This window comes from Thalassophryne amazonica, chromosome 17 (assembly GCF_902500255.1).
Source record: "Thalassophryne amazonica chromosome 17, fThaAma1.1, whole genome shotgun sequence".
Taxonomy (NCBI): Eukaryota; Metazoa; Chordata; class Actinopteri; order Batrachoidiformes; family Batrachoididae; genus Thalassophryne; species Thalassophryne amazonica.
This window is the reverse complement of record NC_047119.1, coordinates 15510869-15531226: the sequence shown is the minus strand read 5'-3', so window position 1 is coordinate 15531226 and position 20358 is coordinate 15510869. Positions and strand designations below refer to the sequence as shown.

Genomic DNA, 20358 nt, shown 5'->3' with positions numbered 1-20358 from the left:
TGATCTTTTGTTCTTTCCATAGATTTTTATTAGATTGACATCAGGTCATTGGCTGGACCATTCTAGCAACTTTATTTTCATTCTCTGAAACCAGTTGAGTTCCCTTGGCTCTGTTTTTGGGATCATTGTCTTGTTAAAATGTCCACCCTTGTTTCATCATCATGCTGGCAGATTTTTATCAAGAATGTCATGATACATTTTTCCATTTATTCTTCCTTCAGTTATATGACGTTTTCCAGTGTCGTATGCTGAAAAACAGCCCCACACTATGATGTTACCACCTCCAGACCTCACAGTTGGTATGGTGTTTTGGGGGTGATGTGCAGTGCCATTTATGGTGTGTATCATGACATCCAAAGGGTTCAGTTTTGGTTTCATCTGACCAGACTATATTCTCCCAGTATGTCACACACTCGTCTAAATGTTGCGCAGCAAACGTTAAGCGAGCTTCAACATGCTTTTTCTTCAGCGATGGAGTCTGTGTAGTGAGTGTGCATCCAGGCCATGGCGGTTGAGTGCATTACTTGTTTTCTTTGAAACAAATATTCAGTTGGTCTCCATAAGTGGTCCTTGACTGTTGAACAACTCTTCTGATAATCCTTTTCACTCCTCTGTCAGAAATCTTGTGAGGAGCACCTGGTCGTGGCTGGTTTATGATGAAATGATGTTCTTTCCATTGTCAGATTATGGCCCCAACAGTGCTCACTGGAGCATTTAGAAGTTCAGAAATCCTTCTGTCACCGATGCCATTAGTATGTTTTGCAACAATGAGCATGTTTAGCTCTTAAGAGAGCTCTTTGCTTTTATCCATCATGAGATATTTGACTCCCTGGTAATGAGACACATTTTTATGGGCCCTCAGCTGGGACTGAATCATCTGATATTAATTTGCACTGACAAGGGGCCGGATTGCTTTCTAATTACTGATAGATTTCAGCTGGTGTCTTGGCTTTCCATGTATTTTTCCACCTCACTTTATTCAGGTGTTCAATACTTTTTCCTGTGGCACGTCACATTATTACACACAATTTATGGATATCTATGGTTTGATTTTTTTGTATGTGTAGATTACGTGGGTTGTTACCGACTTCTGGTGAAAATTTTATGTCAATAGCACATTTAGAAATATATTTACTGAGAAAATGGTGATGTGTTTAATACTTATTTTACTCGCATCCATCCATCCATCCATTTTCTTCCACTTTATCGGGAGTCGGGTCGCGAGGGCAGACCTCCCGATCCACACACACCTCCCCCAGCTCCTCCGGGGGAATCCCAAGGCGTTCCCAAGCCAGCCGAGAGATGTAGTCCCTCCAGCGTGTCCTGGGTCTTCCCTGGGGCCTCCTCCCAGTGGGACGTGCCCGGAACACCTCTCCAGCGAGGCGTCCAGGGGGCATCCGGAAAAGATGCCTGAGCCACCTCAACTGACTCCTTTCGATGTGGAGGAGCAGCGGGTCGACTCCGAGCTCCTCCCGAGTGACCGCGCTCCTCACCCTATCTCTAAAGGAGCGCCCAGCCACCCTGCGGAGGAAACTCATCTCGGCCGCTTGTACTTGCGATCTCGTTCTTTCGGTCATGAGCCAAATCTCATGACCATAGGTGAGGATCGGAACGTAGATCGATCGGTAAATCGAGAGCTTTGCCCCCCTACTCTCTCTTCACCACGACGGTCCAATACAGCGACCGCATCACTGCAGATGCTGCACCGATCCGTCTATCGATCTCACGCTCCATCCATCCCTCACTCGTGAACAAGACCCCGAGATACTTAAACTCCTCCACTTGAGGCAAGGACACCCCACCGACCTGAAGAGGGCAAAGCACCTTTTTCCGGTCGAGAACCATGGCCTCAGATTTGGAGGTGCTGATTTTCATCCTGGACGCTTCACACTCGGCTGCAAACCGCCCCAGTGCACGCTGAAGGTCCTGATTTGACGAAGCCAACAGAACCACATTGTCCGCAAACAGCAGAGACGAGATTCTGTGGTTCCCAAACCAGACCCCCTCTATACCCTGGCTGCGCCTAGAAATTCTGTCCATAAAAATAATGAACAGAACCGGTGACAAAGGGCAGCCCTGGCAGAGGCCAACGTGCACTGGAAACAGGTTTGACTTACTACCGGCAATGCGAACCAAGCTCCTGCTGCGGTCGCTGCAGTCGAACAGGGACCGGATAGCCCTTAGCAAAGGACCCCGGACCCCGGACCCCAGACCCCGTACTCCCGGAGCACTCCCCACAGGGTGCCCCGAGGGACACAGTCGAATGCCTTCTCCAGATCCACAAAACACATGTGGACTGGTTGGGCAAACTCCCATGAACCCTCGAGCACCCGATGGAGCGTGTAGAGCTGGACCAGTGTGCCGCGACCAGGACGAAAACCACACTGCTCCTCCTGAATCTCAGGTTCAACCATCGGTCGAATTCTCCTCTCCAGTACTCTGGAATAGACCTTACCGGGGAGGCTGAGGAGTGTGATCCCCCTATAGTTGGAACACACCCTCTGGTCCTCCTTCTTAAACAGAGGGACCACCACCCCGGTCTGCCAATCCAGAGGCACTGTCCCCGATCGCCACGCAATGTTGCATAGGCGTGTCAGCCAAGACTGCCCCACAACATCCAGAGACTTAAGGTACTCAGGACGGATTTCATCCACCCCAGGAGCCTTGCCACTGAGGAGCTTTCTAACCACCTCGGTGACTTCAGCCTGGGCAATGGATGAGTCCGCCTCTGAGTCCCCAGTCTCTGCTTCCTCTTCGGAAGATGTGACGATGGGATTGAGGAGATCCTCGAAGTACTCCTTCCACCGCCCGACAACATCCCCAGTCAGGGTCAACAGCTCCCCACCCGCACCGTAAACAGTGCTGGTGGAGAGCTGCTTCCGCCTCCCGAGGCGTCGGACGGTTTGCCAGAATCTCTTCGAGGCTAACCAATAGTCCTCCTCCATAGCCTCCCCGAACTCCTCCCAGACCCGAGTTTTTGCCTCTGTGACAGCACGGGCTGTGGCACGCTTGGCCTGCCGGTACCTGTCAGCTGCCTCTGGGGTCCCACCTACCAACAAAGATAAGTAGGACTCCTTCTTCAGCTTGACGGCATCCCTTACTTTCGGTGTCCACCACCGGGTTCGGGGATTGCCGCCGCGACAGGCACCAGAGACCTTGCGACCACAGCTACGAGCAGCTGCATCGACAATGGAGGTGGAGAACATCGTCCACTCGGACTCCATGTCTCCAACCTCCCCCGGGATCTGGGAGAAGCTCTCCCGGAGGTGGGAGTTGAAGACCTCGCTGACAGAGGGTTCCGCCAGTCGTTCCCAGCAGACCCTCACGATACGTTTGGGCTCGCCAGGTCTGACCAGCTTCCTACCCTCCCAGCGGATCCAACTCACCACCAGGTGGTGATCAGTTGACAGCTCTGCCCCTCTCTTCACTCGAGTGTCCGAGACACGTGGCTGAAGGTCAGATGATACGACTACAAAGTCGATCATCGACACACAGCAGACTGAAACTTAAAGACAAAAACTTAAAGACAAATGATTAAACCAGCACCAATGAATGTGACAAATTTTAATAATTTGTTGTTCTTGTATCTACTTGGTTTGTTTTATTTATGAAAGTATATTATTTTATATCGTTATACAGTGGTTCCTCGTTTATCGCCGGAGTTACGTTCTAAAAATAGCCCACAATAGGCGAAATCCGCGAAGTAGTCAGTGTTATTTTTTAAACAATTATTATAGACGTTTTAAGGCTGTAAAACCCCTCACTACACACTTTATACACTTTTCTCAATCAGGCATGAACATTTTCTCACTTTTCTCTCATGTGTAAACACTCTCAAAGTTCAAACCTTAGTAGAAAAATAAGACCAACCTGTTTTCAGGCCCAAACATTTGTTTGATAAATAAAAATAGAACATTTTCCTATAAATAATTATGATGGCTTTTAGAACTAATGAATTTAATTTTAACGATCAACCTACGAGTTTGGACACATAAGAAATTATTAATAGTGACTGATCAGTATTTCACAGTTCCTCTGACCGCACCTCTTCGTCCTGGCGCTGCTCTGCTGTCGCGTCTTTTTCCACTGAGTGACACCTCGCTGCAGGTGTCTTTTTCCAAGTAAAGAACACAGTTATGGGTAGTTGTTGGCGCTGTTTTTTCTTCTGGGCAAGAAGATTCTTATAAACAGACACGCAGAACACAATGCGTGTACTCTTCGCGGTGCCGCGACCGGCCTGCTTGATGAGGACGCAGAACACAATGCGCTGTAAAAAAGCATGCAAAATTGGACTAAAAAATCCGTGAAACTGCGAGGCTGCGAAAGGTGAACCGCGTTATAGCGAGGGACCACTGTAATCGTATAATCCTTCTTGGATGATCACTGTTGATCACATGACAGTCATGATGCTGAATTAACAAGATATATGACACCTGGAGATTGTATGTTTTTCTGTCATTTCTAGGAAGGTGTAATTCTTGTTTGGTTGGTTTGTTTTGTTATTGTTATTGTTTTTGTTTTTCAACCTGTCTGATGGTCATTTAAATACACAACACCACACAAGTGCTACCAATCTGATCAGCAGCACATAGTTCACCTTAAGGAGCTCTGAAGTGTTAACTACAGTGGCCGAGGGAGGCCACACTTCCAAATTAAGAGAACACTAGCAAATGCAGAAAACACAAATATAAAAATAGCTGCATCAGTTCAACAACAGGTGCTTACATTTTAAAAAATGGTTTGCAAATTTCAAACATTGCTGTTTGAAATTTGCGTGGGCTCACAATCTGTTGGGAGCCCCACTCCCAACAGATTGGGAGTGGGGCTCAAGCAATGTCCAAGCATGAACCAGTTCAAACAGCGGTACAAAAATATGTTTTTTTCTGGGTATAGGGAGGAGGAAGGGTAATGAGGGTTAGGGTGTTTTTGTTTTTTGCTTCGGCTTGTAAATATATAGTATTTTGTATGTAAGTAGGTATGTGAAGGTGTATATTTATGTTTGTGTATATATATATGTGTATATATGTATATGTGTATATATGTGTATGTATATGTGTATGTATGTTGATGTGTGTATGTATATATGTATGTGTATATATATGTATATATATATATATATATTGATATCGGTTTAGGTGTGTAGGAATCTATGTGTATATGTGGCAAAGGGTATTACTGGTTGTGGGGAAGAAGGGGTAGGGATAAATAAGCTGATGCTTCACCCTACCCCTTTTCGGACATGTTGGGTACACAGTAGGAACTTTTTTGTTGTTGTCTTTACTGATCTATCTTGTAATTGTTGTTGTATCAAATGTTCGAAATAAACAGTTTTCATTCATTCATTCATTCATTCATTCATTCATTCATTCATTCATTCAAGTTTCTGCCTGGATGACTTTAACTGACTTCTGCTGTTTAAAGCATTGCAATTAAATTCACAAAATGTGAAAATATAGTTGCCTCATGACTACTGGATAGACTCCAGGTCCAGCCGTCCCCATCACCTTGGACTACAGTAAGCAGGTATAGGAAATGAATGAATGAAAATATAGCTAGATAAAAAGTAGACTTAGCAATGAAGCAAATCAATAAATTTACTCAATTCTGCTGACTAGGTGGATGGGAAAAGTGGAGCTCAACAATGCACTGAACAGTCTGTCAAATTTAAAAAGTCCTCCAGTCTGAAACCTCTTTTTGTGTTGCAAGTACCTCTATCTGTTGGGTTGTGGAGTTTAGCTTTGTTGGGTATGCTGTGTGACTGATGGTCTGTCCAAGATGCACCCCACCTCTCACCTAATGGCCGTACTGCCCACGTGAGTCACCAGTTTCTCCAAGCTGGGAAACGTGACAAAAAAAATTAAGACATTCATACAAAAGATTATATGTGGACACCATGTTTAACTCTGAAGTGTGCTTATTGTCGGGAACAAGTACCAGGCGCCTCATGTACAAAGGCTGCGTACGCACAAAAATGTGGCGTACATCCTTCTCCACGCTACCGTTCAGATGTATCAAAAGTGAAATGACCGTGCGTCACGCCAAGTTCATGTCTGGCGTACGCACATTTCTACAGCTATTGGTCCACTGGCTACACGTAGAGGGGATGCTGGGAACCGATAATAGTATGAAAACAAGAAGTCACCAGAGTGATGTGCACACCAGAGACACACTGATGCACAATTAACACACCCACGTGTTTGCAATTATATGGGTGGATATAAAAGCATGCAAAAAGTGATGAAGAAAATGGTATTAACAATGGCTGCATTAGCGTTGTTAGAGGACCTTGTAAATGGTGCAGTCCGACATGAGCGAGTATTTACTTGCAAATGTTGATAATTGGCTCATAAGCCGATTTCGATTACCAAGGCCACTGTTACTGGAGTTGCATGCAGAACGCAACCGGCCCAGAGCGCAATACGGTGAGGAGCCAGTGGGTTGTCTGTGCCCACACAGGTGCTGACCATGCTGGGCTTACTGGCAACGGGGCATTTCGGCAGGAGCTGGCCGATCGGTCAGGAGTGTACCAGTCAACTTTGAACCGAGCCATGGCAGCTGTGTGGGACGGAATCATCTGAATGTTATCCAGATGCGTCACATTCCAACATTAAAGCGCAATTTGCAGCGAGAGCCTGTTTCCCTGAAGTCATGGGAGCTATTGACTGTGCACATATTGCTATAAAGGTGCTATCACATGATGAATTTGTTTTTGTTAGTAGGAAACATTTTTATTCCATCATTGTCCAAATGCATTGGGTTGGGAACAGGCTCGAGACTGGCACGGTGCGCGATGCATAGCTGCTTGGTGAGTAAATAGTTTGTATAATTGTTCCGAATGAAAACCAGCGTGGGCACATAAGGTCATGTACACATTCAAATGTGTTTTTTATTATTATTAATAGGGGGGGTTGGCTTGATGGTGAAACTAGAGCAGCAGAGCTTCTTACTAGCCCCCTGATCAACTCCCTGTGTTCAGTATTTGTCAATAAATGCGTGTGTAAAGTTGCGGATATCACACACTGTTGGTCACTGTGCACCTCATGTTTTTTTACTTCAGTGTGTGTGTGTGCTGCTCTGAGCCCACAGCATTTACGACCTCACACACGTGCTACTACTAACTTTTTTCCATTTCCTGATTATTCCATTTGACAGGGTACCAAATAAACTATCCCTGCTTGTCTCCACTTCATTTCCGTCATCTGTAGCTCACACTCTGTATAATTTCTTTTCTGTGATCATGTTGATTGACTTGACAGAGTGGGGAATCCCAGCTCCCAGGGCTGATTTACATGAATTTGCATACTTAAGTAGGGGCGTGACGAGGGAGGAGTTTGGTACGTCTGCCTGTGCGCTCAACTCCACGTTGATTGGGACGTAAAAACGGAATAAGCGTACACACATACACTTTGGATATTTTTGTGCGTACGACAGTTTCTGGGTTTTGCCGTACGTTATGTTTCGGTATATGAGGCCCCAGGTGTTTGAAAAACAAATATTAAAGTTTGTAGCCAAGAATACTTCATAGATACTGAGGTAGAGCATCCTAATTCAAAAAAAAAGTTTTCAAGTTTCTAAGATGCACTCTATTTCTGTGGGTCATGTTAAAGGAAAACAAGCTACAGTTGGCCACACCCCCTCTCCCTACCCTGGGGGGGGCTGGTATGTGTCTAACAAAAGTAATGATGCTATACTGAACCCTTTGTCAAAAACTGAAGCATTACTATGGTAAAGGAACATCTTTTTATTAAGCACACCTGATTTAATTTCTGTGCAGCTGAAGAAGAGTTTGAACCATTATATTCTGTCATGTAATAAATCTGAATTTACAATATAATGGGAACAACAGGCCCTCCACATTGATGCCAGAGATTCATTCATGCCGGCAGCTTTGAGTTTCGCTCATGTTCCAGCAGTGTGTCATAAGTGCCTTGTAACCAGATATACAAGAAGATCCATGAAACCCGAGCTTGGACTAAATTCCTCAGGTGGAGCAACATCACTGCTCAAAACTTGAATGAGTATAAATGGAACAAGAACGATGAGAAATCCCCTGTACCTGGTCTCCCTTCAGGCTCTTTGTCCCACATCGATCTCCTCTCTCTCTCTCTCTCTCTCCTTTGTCACTAACACCACCTCTCCTCCTTTTCCTCATCCTGCTTGTTGGCTCATTCCCAGTGCAATGAACGTGGACAGATTTGAGAAAGGCCCCAGAGAGATCCTCAACCCGGACATTCAAAAGGTGAGAGTAACACCACAACCTGCGCTGATGTTATGTCACACCGCACCGGCTCCACCCGTCCTGTTTATCTTCAGGCCCTGCCGTTGGAGGTTGGTCGGTGTGAATAATATCGGTTGTGTCCTTTTCCCTCAGGATCTGCTGGTGCTGGAGGAACAGGAGGTATGAGATTCAAAGTCTTGACATCATACATCTTTATAGTAAATGTATGTTTCATTACAGGTCTAAATCCCCCCCCAATTTTGTAAGTCACCATTTTAGAACAGAATTTTTTTGTCCAATCTTCAGGGCCCCTTCACACATAACGCGAAAGACACAGAAACCGGAAGAAAATCTGCGAACCAAACACGAAATGGAATGAAAACCACGAACACAGTGCGCGTAGCAACACGCACATCACGCTGCTGATGTGAAGAAAAATAAAATAAAAACCAGCTGTATAATTAGTGAATATCACTGGGTTGATATAAATAATAAATAAAGGGGGACGCAATACAGAACCCTGCGGTTATATAACCCCGGTTAAATAAAAAAATAAATGCCAAATGGGATTCGAACCTGCAATTTACAAAAGCTCTGATTACAGGACGGAAACTTTACCACTGTGTTACAATCACTGTCTTACAGGAGTGTACAATGGCTAAAATCAATAAGTAGATAAAGAGATTTAAAAAAAGAGAAAAACGTGCCATAATAACTAACAAAATGCCGTTTGTGATACGTGACTGAAAGTGACGTATTTGTGGCTCTGTTGGCTTGTCATATTGTCATAGTCCTGCAACGCGCATGTTCTGTTGAACGCATGTGTCCGGCAGAATATGCATTACATACAAATCGCCTGTTGCGTGATCTGACGGTGCGCTCAGACGTGGCTGTCCGGCCCCCATGTGATCATGTCTGTAAATACATATCAGCATGTCATGCATGTGTGCTCTTCCCCCGCACGCCACATGTGGTTGGGGGGGGACATACATTCATGCCACATGTGTTGCTTTCGCAATGCCACAGTTGTGGGGGCACATCCAGCTCGAAAGTGATTGCTTGCGCCCTATTTTTGTGCTGACAGGGCGAACGGTGCCACATTTTCTAAGTGTCCAGCGAGCGGTTTTAGATGTTTGTGTGTGTCACCTGGAATTTGGCCGACACCTGCCACGAGAGGGATTGAATGGGCTCTCACAGGGCACACTCTGTCTTTCAGCCGCTGGTGTGCGTGAATAGTTGGAGCAACAGGTGTGCGAGGCATTGGAGGCAGCTCCAATTTTTCATGACTAGCATGCAATTCCTCTTTCGTGCGCTAGTCGGCTTCAATCATGTTATGTGTGAAGGGGCCCTTACCTGGTGACATTTTGCACATTACTGTTGCTGCTAAACTGGAAGTTTACAAGCATTTAAAGTGGTCATATTATCCACATTTGATCAGACAGATGTAGGTAAACAAGGCCCAGGTTACCAAAAGTACCTTAAGGCTAAGGTGTAAAATCATTGTAAGAAGGTGTTTCCCATAAGCATTGTAATTTAAAAAGCTTTAAGAACATGGCTGTGTTTTTGTTCTTGCTTTCTGTTAAAAATGTAACTAGCAACACAGTTAACACAGTCAACATTTGCTTATGCCATTTTTTTTGTCTTCATTTGCATATTTAAGATGCAGGATTGCATTCAAATGAACCATTTTGATTGATGTTAACCAATGTTGTAATTTTGTAGGGCTCTGTCAACTTTAAATTTGGTGTCTTGTATGCCAAAGATGGACAGCTCACAGATGATGAGATGTTTAGCAACGGTAAGTCACTCCATATATTCAACTTTTTTTCCCCATTTGAAGTTTAATATCAGTTCAGCGTGCACTACAGGAGACTATTTGCTGTGTTTCTTTTAGAGTCAGGGAGTGAGAGCTTTGATAAGTTTCTCAGTCTTCTGGGTGATACCATAACACTGCAGGGTTGGGCGGGTTACCGTGGAGGGCTAGACACCAAGAGTAAGAGGCCTTGTATCCGCTTCATAACATGATTAAAGATGGTTTTACATGAAGATGTGCTGATTTTTTTTTTTTTTTGCTTAATCCTACATTATGGTTCTGTGTTTTTCTGCAGATGACACTACAGGAAAAAAGTCAATTTACACAGTGTATCAGGGTCACGAGCTTATGTTCCATGTGTCCACCATGTTACCGTATTCTAAAGAAAACAAACAACAGGTAAGTCTGCATGTGTCATTGGACTTTTTCTACAGTGTGTGTGTGTATGTGTGTATATATATATATATATATATATATATTTATATATATATATATATATATATATATATATATATATATATATATATATATATATATATATATATATATATATATATATATAGGGCCACATGTTCTTGTTCCACTAATAAAATAAAAGATCTGTGCCAAATTTTACTGTAGTCGAACATTGTTTAGGTAATCCTTAGGCAATGTAGTAATTCCAGTAATGTTCTCCTCTGGGTGCCCAATCAGCCACCACTTTTTGCGATTAGAAGCCATCACATGTAAACGAAAAATAATGGCATCAGAGTCTTCTCCCGTTAGGGTGACGTTGCCTTGACAGCAGAGGGAGAGGAAAATGTGTCACTCTGGGGGACCTCTAAATCTTATCTGAGTTCAAATTTGGTCTGCACCTATAAAACCCCAAGTGGAACAAAAACATGTGGACCCACTATGGAGTTATGGCGTAAAAAAAAACTGCAAAAATGGTGACAAAGGTTGGTTTCAGTTTGTACAGGGGTCAAAAGTTAAAGTTGCTTCAGTTTTGGTAAAAATGATACAAATTACTGGTTGACTTAATAGCATTTTAAAAAAGAATAGTTTGCACCATCTGTCATGCTTAGTTATTATGTTACAGGGTAACATACAGGTATGTCATACGCAGTGATGCCGGTAACGCGTTACTTAGTAACGCGTTACTCTAATCTGACCACTTTTTTTAGTAACGAGTAATCTAATGCGTTAATCTTTCCAAATCAGTAATCAGATTAAAGTTACTTCTCCATGTCACTGTGCGTTACTATTATTTTTCATTGTGGGTCGATAGCAGCATTAAACTTGGTCCGTGGGCAGGAGGTCGGGGTTCGACTGAACTGCCCACTTTAAGTGAACTGTGAGCTTTTCATCCGCGTTTTTTTGCAGCTGCTCGACTCGTCGTCTCCTCTTAAAGCGCGGTGATCAGCACACCTGCACTGAGCTTTACAAAGACATTTTTATACTTTTTTCCCTCCTTTATTTAGAATTCTGAGCTGAGCCGCTCCGTATCGTCTCGTTAAAAACAGCTGATACTCCGCGACGCGTCAACAACTAACACTATTTTCCACTCAAATGCACCTAAACTCTCTTTCTGAGGACCACATAATGTGAAAACGCAATAAAACTTTCTTACCTGTAAATCTGGTCCTGTTTTCTGTATAAATAAATGTTATCCATTCTTTGTGCTCAAACGCCAAAGCAGGGGCGAATCCAGATGGAATGGGGGCGTGGGGCAAGGATGTGCCCCCCCCCACAACACCCCTAGATTAAAGGTCCAGTTTTGAAGCCGTTTTTTACTACAACTACTAATACTGCTTAAAATAATAATAATTTCGACAAGTAAAATGTTTAGAGAATTTAAATGTTAGAAAAATGTTAGAATTTAATAGTTACATTTATAAACAATGTAGGTTTGAAATTGCAAGTTTTACTGTTACAGTGCTGTCAACAGTTAAATATGAGGTCAAGAAAGAGGTCTTTATTTTACTTTTTATAAAACAAGTATTTGTTTTCATTGAAGTCAAGAAAGGGTGACTATAAAGTGAGTTTTGGCAAAACAGGTATCATTGTCATGTTGACGTGGGTTGTTGTCGGCAGCTGGGGAAAGTAACTAAAAAAGTAACTAGTAATCTAACTTAGTTACTTTTACAATTGAGTAATCAGTAAAGTAACTAAGTTACTTTTTCAAGGAGTAATCAGTAATTGGATTACTTTTTCAAAGTAACTGTGGCAACACTGGTCATACGTCATAATCCAATGGACATCGACCTTGTTTGACCTTTACTTTGCAGCCCAAGCATTCAACACAGTCAAAACTATTCCATTTATTAATCCTTTTATTTCAACCAATAATTTGCATCACTTTTTACCAAAATTGGAGCAACTTTGTCAACATTTTTTGCCATTTTTACCCTATAACTCCAGAACGTTCAATCACAGATAGTCCAAACGTTTGACCCCTGTACAAACTGAAACTGACCTTTGTCACCATTTTTGCCATTTTCTTTACCCCATAACTCCATAGAACTCAGTCCTAGATAGTCAAAACTATACCTTTTTGGAATTGTTATGATCAGACAAAAAATGTGGTACAGTTTTCGACATGAATGAGCATTTTTAAATTTTGACCCCTGTCTAATTCTTTATTGACCCCCTGTAGCTCATTAGGGGTCAGCTCCAGGATGGCTCCATATCTGGAAAACACATTTGATAATTTAGAATATGTGTGCCGGATTCCATGCTTTTATCACAAAATGAACAGTTGTTTTGCTATGCCGCCCCACTATAGAGCTTTAATGGATGTAGTGCTACTGAAGTTTATCCTAAGAATGCCTGAGCTCAATTATTTCATAGTTCTGTGTTACATTACAAGCTTGTGTGGAAAGTGTTTAAAAAACAGAAGTGCTCAGCAACTTTTATCATAATATTAGTCTTTCTTGTGTGAAGGTGGAGGTTATTTATGGATTGTTGGCGATCTCAACAAAAATGATTAGGATTCATGAGGACTTGTAACTGTCCAGAGTAATGATGTGAATTCTTGAATAAAAGTCTGCAGACATAAAAGCAGATATATGCATCCACGCTTGTCTTTTTCCCCAATTTAGAAAGGCATATACTGTATAGGCATGCTTCCGTTCGGTATACCTCAGTAATTGGGAAACTGTGCCCACATGCACGAGCTTGATAATCACACATGGATATGGTGTACATGCATCTTTATTCGGGTATTTGCATAATAATATGTCTGTCAGCCACAGCAGCCTCTCTGTGAAAAGAAGGGCACAGACTAAGTATAATTTCACCAAATCAAGCGAGATCCTTCCACAGCACCATAACAGTGATCCTCATTACAATTACACACCTACAGGGGCGTAACAATGGGTGCCTCAACACCTCCCACCTCAATCAAACATGTATTTTCTGATTTTCAAGTTCCAATAAAGCTTTCTTCTTTATCTTGTGTCTCTGGCAGGTGGAGCGAAAGCGACATATCGGAAATGACATTGTTACGATAGTATTCCAGGAAGGCGACGACACCACGTCGACTTTCAAGCCTTCCATGATTCGATCGCACTTCACCCGTATCCTTCACGTGGACAGTCGCTGTCAGAGAAATGAAGCAGTAATTAATAAGTTCAGATGATCTGCTATAAAGCTGAAGACTGGTAGATCAACGTGTGGATCGTGTCTCATAATTGCTTTTCCTTTACTTCACTTTCAGATATCTTTGCATTAGTTAGATATAATAGCCAGAATGACAGTTACAGGTGAGAATCTTCAGTTTTTGCACTGGTTTTGGGGTAATCAATCTGTCAAGGTTTGAATTTCCTTCTTAAGCACCGTTGTAACTTTTGTGGATTATACATCCTGAAAGGTCATCGTCTATAAATGTGGTGAATTGGTGTATGAAGATTGTTTGATGCCGTTCTGCGCCGAACCATGTGATGTGTGCAAAAACAACTGTTGCACACATGTAGTATAACTTTGCACAACCTTGGCCCTTCTGGAAAATGTCATCATGGCTTACAAGAACTTTACAGACCTCACAGAATAATGGATTTCCAAATTTTGTTTGTTTGTAACAGGAACAAAAGGGAAAATTTCACCACAGTTAAAGCAAGACCAATACGCAATGACAGAATACCCATGTTCCTCAAGGACCTTCTAATGTTTTCCAAGGTATAAGGAAGGTTACAAACCATGACCTTCCAGGATATACATCCATGGAAGTGAGACCGGGAATTTACTCTTTAGTGTTTAAGTTCCTTTATGGTTTTTTGTTTGTTTCACTCTTTGACAGAGTGATTGTGAGATGTTACATATGTGTTCTCTCAAACAGGTTGAAGATATTCTCAGAGGAGAGTGTTCCGCTATTTGGACCCCCTCTCCCGTCTCCACCTGTGTTTACTGATCACCAAGAGTTCAGGGACTTTTTATTAGTCAAATGTGAGAACCACTCACACACACACTGTATGGGACATGTATGTCTGACTATGGACACAACACCTTAGCAACAACTCATGTTAGACCCGAGATACTTACACTATGGGTGGTATCTGGGGACTAGATATGCTTGTTTGGTTTTAGGATTATTTTTTGCATTCGTTTGTGCAGTACTGAGGACGTGACGGTCTAGTGGTTAAGTGTTGAGCTTAACCTGTTCAAATCCTAGCCTGACCGGAAAATCACTAAGGGCCCTTGGGAAAGGTCCTTAATCCCCTAGTTGCTCCCGGTGTTTAGTGAGCGCCTTGTATGGCAGCACCCTCACATCGGGGTGAATGTGAGGCATTATTGTACAGCACTTTGAGCATCTAATGCAGATGGAAAAAGTGCTATATAAATGTAGTCCATTTACCATTTACTGAGGATGAACAGAGGTTGTTTTTTTTTTCTCCAAACAACCAATCCTCAACTATGCTTTATGATGCAGGCCTTATGTTCAGAGAGTGTTATATTATGATGTCACAAATAGGATGATGCAAACAAAGAACTAAGATATGGGTTTAAAAACCAGTACAGGTGTGTATCCTTACTTCAGTGCAGTGTAATATGAGTCATTTTGCACCCTGATAAATCAATTTCAGAAATTTATCTGTCTGGTCTTTTGAGCTTGACGTCACGTGATGAGTCATCAGAATTTCCTGCACTGATTTTTACCATATATAAGCATTTATACTGTCCCCACCCACCTGGCAACATTAGATCATATGCCAGAGTGACAACATGGTATCTGAACCAGTAGATACCAGTAGAATCAAGGGGAGAGGTGGTCATTGTGGATTACTACATGTACCTGGTTGTCCCCATCAAATATATACTGGACTGTAAACACAGATGCTGTGTGTAAGAAAGGTCAGAGCCGACTGTACTTCCTCAGGAGGGTCAGATCTTTCAATTTCTGCAGAAATATGTTGCAGAAGTTTTATCACCCGGTGGTCTCCAGCGTCATCTTCTACGCTGTAGCGTGCTGACGCAGCAGGCTGAAGGCAGCTGGCACGAACAGACTCAACAAGCTCATCGGGAGAGCTGGATCTGTCCTGGGGGTTGAGCTGGAGTCTGTGATGGAGGTGTCAGAGAGGAGGATGCCGAGGAAGCTGCTCAGCATCTTAGACAACACCTCCCACCCCCTGCATGCCACACTGACATCCTGTCAGAGAACCTTCAGCCATAGAGAGAGACCACCGAGGTGCACAACAGAACACCACAGGAGTCCTCAGACTGTATAATAATCCTTCTACAGGATGAATACATAAACAGAGTTATTCAGTTATGTGCAATATTGTCAAACATCTTGTGCAATATATCTTCCAGTCATTTCACATAAAATTGTTGTGCTTATTGTTAAAAAAAATTGATTGATTTCTGTTTAATAGTAACACTTTCTGTAATTGTGTATTTAACTAACCATTGTTTACAGTTTACTCTAGTTTCCTTCGGGATAAATAAAGTTGATCTTTATCGAATAATAATCAATAACGTGTTAATATCTTGTGATTGAGTGTAACCCGATTCACCAAATTATACTCAAGTCATTATTATATTAATACTCACTTTCTTGGAAAATGGGAAGTTACTAGTATGTAGATTTGTTTGAGTTATCATGTTAAGAAATCTGCCAGACTCACTCACTTGCTCACATTTTGAGGCTCTAAACCAACTTTAGTGCAAGTGACATGTCAACTGGTGTGTTAATTTGTGTAAAAACTACAATGAATGGAACTCAGGAATGTTTTGTAAGACACTTTATATTCACAGTGCATATAAATTGTGGTGCGACACGATGACATATGTGAACATGCTATTATGGTGCTGATTTACAAAACTCAACATTTTCATGGATTTTGGAGTTAGCCTAACCTTGTCTGTTCAGGTGTATCTTGTTTCCTTATGTTGATCATTTCTTACAGTAATCAATGGAGAGAAAGCCACACTAGAGACACCGACGTTTGCCCAAAAGCGTCAGCGGACACTTGATATGTTGATCCGCTCCCTCTACCAAGACCTCATGCCTGATCTGCACAAGGTACAGCTGCTCACCACCCATCAAGCCTAGACTAATCTAGGTCTCTGTCCAAATCCTCCTTGTCACTTCAGTCCCTGGCAACAAACTGTAGCTACTGCTGAGCAGTGTTCTGCTGTAATCCACTGCAGCGCTCTGCGTACTGCACCACATCAAGTGGATACTGCTGCAATGCTGACTTTCTCAGGACACCTCGCCCTCTTCACAACTCTTTTCTTCTTACTTTCACCGTTGCTCCTAACACAACTTAGTGTTGCACTGCTGCTGTTTTCACCCCCTGTTTTCAGCCTCTAAGACCCACTTTCTGCTTTTTTGTTTCCATGTGTGGGCGTGTTTGTGTGTGTTTGTCACGTGCAGGTTCCTTTTTCTCCGCAGAACATGTTAAACCGACGCTCCTTCAGCGATGTGCTGCCTGAGTCTCCAAAGTCGGCACGCAAGAAGGAGGAGGCGCGACAGGCCGAATTTGTTAGAATAGGGCAGGTAATATTAGTGTGCACGCAAACACACACAAGTGCACACGCTTGATGATTTTGACATAGCCACCAGGTCAGGTCTGGGAGCATGCAATGGTGCAGCATGTTTATGCCGTCAGGTGGTTTTAATTTGACAAAGACAGTGGCTGAAGACATTAAAACCACTAAACATGTCACTCATGGTACCAACATGAAACTTAAGTCAGTCTAAATATGTGTATTAGGCATATGTGCAATATGCATGAACCATCTCTGCAAGACTGTTGTGCAAAAGGGGTATGTGCAATAAAGTGTATCATATCGTATCATATCACTCATGGTAATAGCAACATGAGACTTGTCTAAACTGACTAAACCAATTGAGCTACAAAACACTAAATCCATCCATCCATCCATCCATTTTCTTCCGCTTTATCCGGAGTCGGGTCGCGGGAGCAGCAGCTCAAGCAAAGCCGCCCAGACCTCCCGATCCACACACACCTCCCCAAGCTCCTCCGGGGGAACCCCAAGGCGTTCCCAAGCCAGCCGAGAGATGTAATCCTTCCAGCGTGTCCTGGGTCTTCCCCGGGGCCTCATCCCAATGGGACGTGCCCGGAACACCTCTCCAGCGAGGCATCCAGGAGGCATCCGGAAAAGATGCCCGAGCCACCTCAACTGACTCCTTTCGACGTGGAGGAGCAGCGGCTCGACTCCGAGCTCCTCCCGAGTGACCGAGCTCCTCACCCTATCTCTAAGGGAGCACCCAGCCACCCTGCGGAGGAAACTCATCTCGGCCGCTTGTACCTGCGATCCCGTTCTTTCGGTCATGAGCCAAATCTCATGACCATAGGTGAGGATCGGAACGTAGATCGATCGGTAAATCGAGAGCTTTGCCCCTAAACACTAAATCAGTAACACTAATAACATTGTTAAACTAACATAAACCACAATAAAACCTCAAAACCCCAAACTCCCATGGTGCATTGCAGCACAGCATCCATAGTTCATTGGTTAGCTAAAACTGCAAATTTCTCCAAAAATATTTGTTCTATCAACTTTCCATTTTTTCTGCATTCATCCTTGACTCAAAATACATAAGCATGCCAAACGGCAATTTACCATTTATTTAAATGGTAAATTGGTAATTGTTTTTTGTTGATGTATTTTCATGATTCCAGAACTGAGGCCACCAAATGAAACATGCTTCCTTTTCTCCACTTCTTCAGTCAGTCTCAGTTTTAAATTTGGTGTAATTTTGCTCTGTCTTTCTTTCTTTCTTGTTTCAGTTCTTCACTGTGTGACAGAGTGGGTCCATCTTTAGAGTGACAAACACAGACTGGTTTTATATTCAAGTGAGGGTTTGAGGGTGTGTCCATGTCCAATCGTGGAAAAAGATGAGAACAGACATCATGAGTTTCATGAATGAGGTTCCTGTGACCTATGTCATGTTGTTTAAAAAGGCGTATGATGTATTTTAAGCTGGAAAGTGTAAAATGGTTGAAGTCACAGACAGACAGCCTTTACTGAAATAATACATAATGTTGTAGTTTAACATTGATTGGTAGTGAAAGTAGTGATTTCACTTAGATTTGAAACTGTAAAGAAGTGTTGCTTTACAATTCAAAAATCAGCTTAAAATAACTGAAGATTTAGGCAATTTGTATTTTTGAATTTGACCTGTTCTGATTATTAGTCAATAGATTCTCATGCATCATATTTTTCCTTCCCCACAACATATATTCCTCATAGATATACAACCCCAGCATGCAGAACATTCTATCAAGTCCCTGAGAAGAGTGCAAAATGTACAAATGGTCTTCTGTCATCACAGTTTAAGGAGTAAATGAGTTTTCTTTCTGGTGACAAAACCTGGAGCTTATTGTTAGCAAGTGTGCAGGTTTTTGTTTGTTTTGGGGTTTTTTTTATCTGGTTCTCTTGTGAAGAAGCTTTTACAGACATAAAATCAGGGAGCTAATTCACAGAGAGACACCCGAGATAGATTTTCTGTCCTTGTAGAACAACAGTTCATTATTTGCGAGTCTTATGCACGCTTAAGATGCTCCTGCACTGTTTGTTTGGTTTTTTTTTCTGACTAAATGGAGAAACTGAAAGTACAGAGCTGGAGATAAAGCATCTGTATAGACATTAATGTGTATCTTTAAATGCAGCCTCTGTCATCTACAACAATCATGAGAAAATAATTAATTTCTTAAACATGTCAGTAAAGAGCTGTTTGTCTGGACACACATGGAAGTAAAACAAATTGCTTATGTCTCTAGTTTAGATTTTGGTTTATTTTCAAGTCAAGCCTGGGAGCATGTGTTGGTACCACGTGTCACTGCATCCACCATACCAGGGAACTGCCTTGGGTATGTGGTGTGAAAAAGAAAACCTGCAGCACTTTCTGGAATATTTTGGACACCACTGACCTAGGCAGACAACCCCTCTCCAAAGTAACCATCTATCTGCTACAGCTGGGTGAAACACGGCCGTCCCCTTGATCTTATCCAGCCACTGGGTCCTCACCACCCAGGCACCTATGTACTGCATCATGCATAGAGAAGCAGACCACATAGCCACAATGTTCTAGCTGAAGCTCCCTCACCATACAGGCAATTTGCCTTACCTGAGTCTAAATTGAACATGTGATTTCCAATCCGTAAGCCGGCCCCGCATCAAGAATTGTCATTCATCAATAGCTGATATAAACAAATAGGCAAAGGTTTACTTTGCGAAACCTTTATCAAGCACTACAATACAAAGTTACATTCACAAATGCCACTTAAAACTTTCTATTTGCTCATGTGACTCAAAGCCATTCATGTAGTACATAAAGATCCTCCAAAGAGACCTAGTTCATATTGGTGGTGTTGTGTGGGCCGCCAGAAGAGGAGGTACTGCTGGCCCACCACCAGAGGGCGCCCTGCCTGAAGTGCGGGCTTCAGGCACGAGAGGGCGCTGCCGCCACGGACACAGCCGGGGGTGACAGCTGTCACTCATTATCTCTTGACAGCTGTCACCCATCTACACTACATCATCTCACTCCATAAAGACCGGACGTCATCTCCACCTCGTTGCCGAGATATCATCTACCTGTGAAGGTACTTTTCTCATTGAGTAATAACCTGAACTTCTTTGCAGCCATATTCCTGTGGCGTTTCATTATCTGTGGATTGGCGTAAAGTGTGATCAGCGACGGCTTCGCTTCACACTCCAACCAGATAAGTGATTTAACAGGAGCTGCACAAGTGTGTGATTAGAGGTGGAGCTGACTTTCCACCTTCTGACTGTTTTTGTTACTGGGTGTGCACACACCCACATCTCACTGTTTGTGCTCCTCGCCAGCAGTACCAGATCCGACAGTCGGGGACGGTGATTA

General features: G+C 42.9%; 1 protein-coding gene across 3 annotated transcripts in view; it reads left to right on the top strand.

The window, feature by feature from the left end:
* The window catches only part of garnl3 (GTPase activating Rap/RanGAP domain like 3), a 202229-nt gene that overhangs the window by 130108 nt on the left and 51763 nt on the right, over nt 1-20358 (top strand). For 2 of the 3 annotated variants that reach the window (XM_034191916.1, XM_034191918.1), the window contains exons 7-16: nt 8176-8239; nt 8372-8398; nt 9941-10016; nt 10113-10211; nt 10327-10430; nt 13480-13588; nt 13729-13774; nt 14347-14453; nt 16415-16530; nt 16885-17007. In XM_034191916.1, the coding sequence (XP_034047807.1) occupies nt 8176-8239; nt 8372-8398; nt 9941-10016; nt 10113-10211; nt 10327-10430; nt 13480-13588; nt 13729-13774; nt 14347-14453; nt 16415-16530; nt 16885-17007 (871 nt within the window). The remainder of the gene's footprint in view (nt 1-8175; nt 8240-8371; nt 8399-9940; nt 10017-10112; nt 10212-10326; nt 10431-13479; nt 13589-13728; nt 13775-14346; nt 14454-16414; nt 16531-16884; nt 17008-20358) is intronic. The other variant, XM_034191917.1, reaches the window with a different exon arrangement.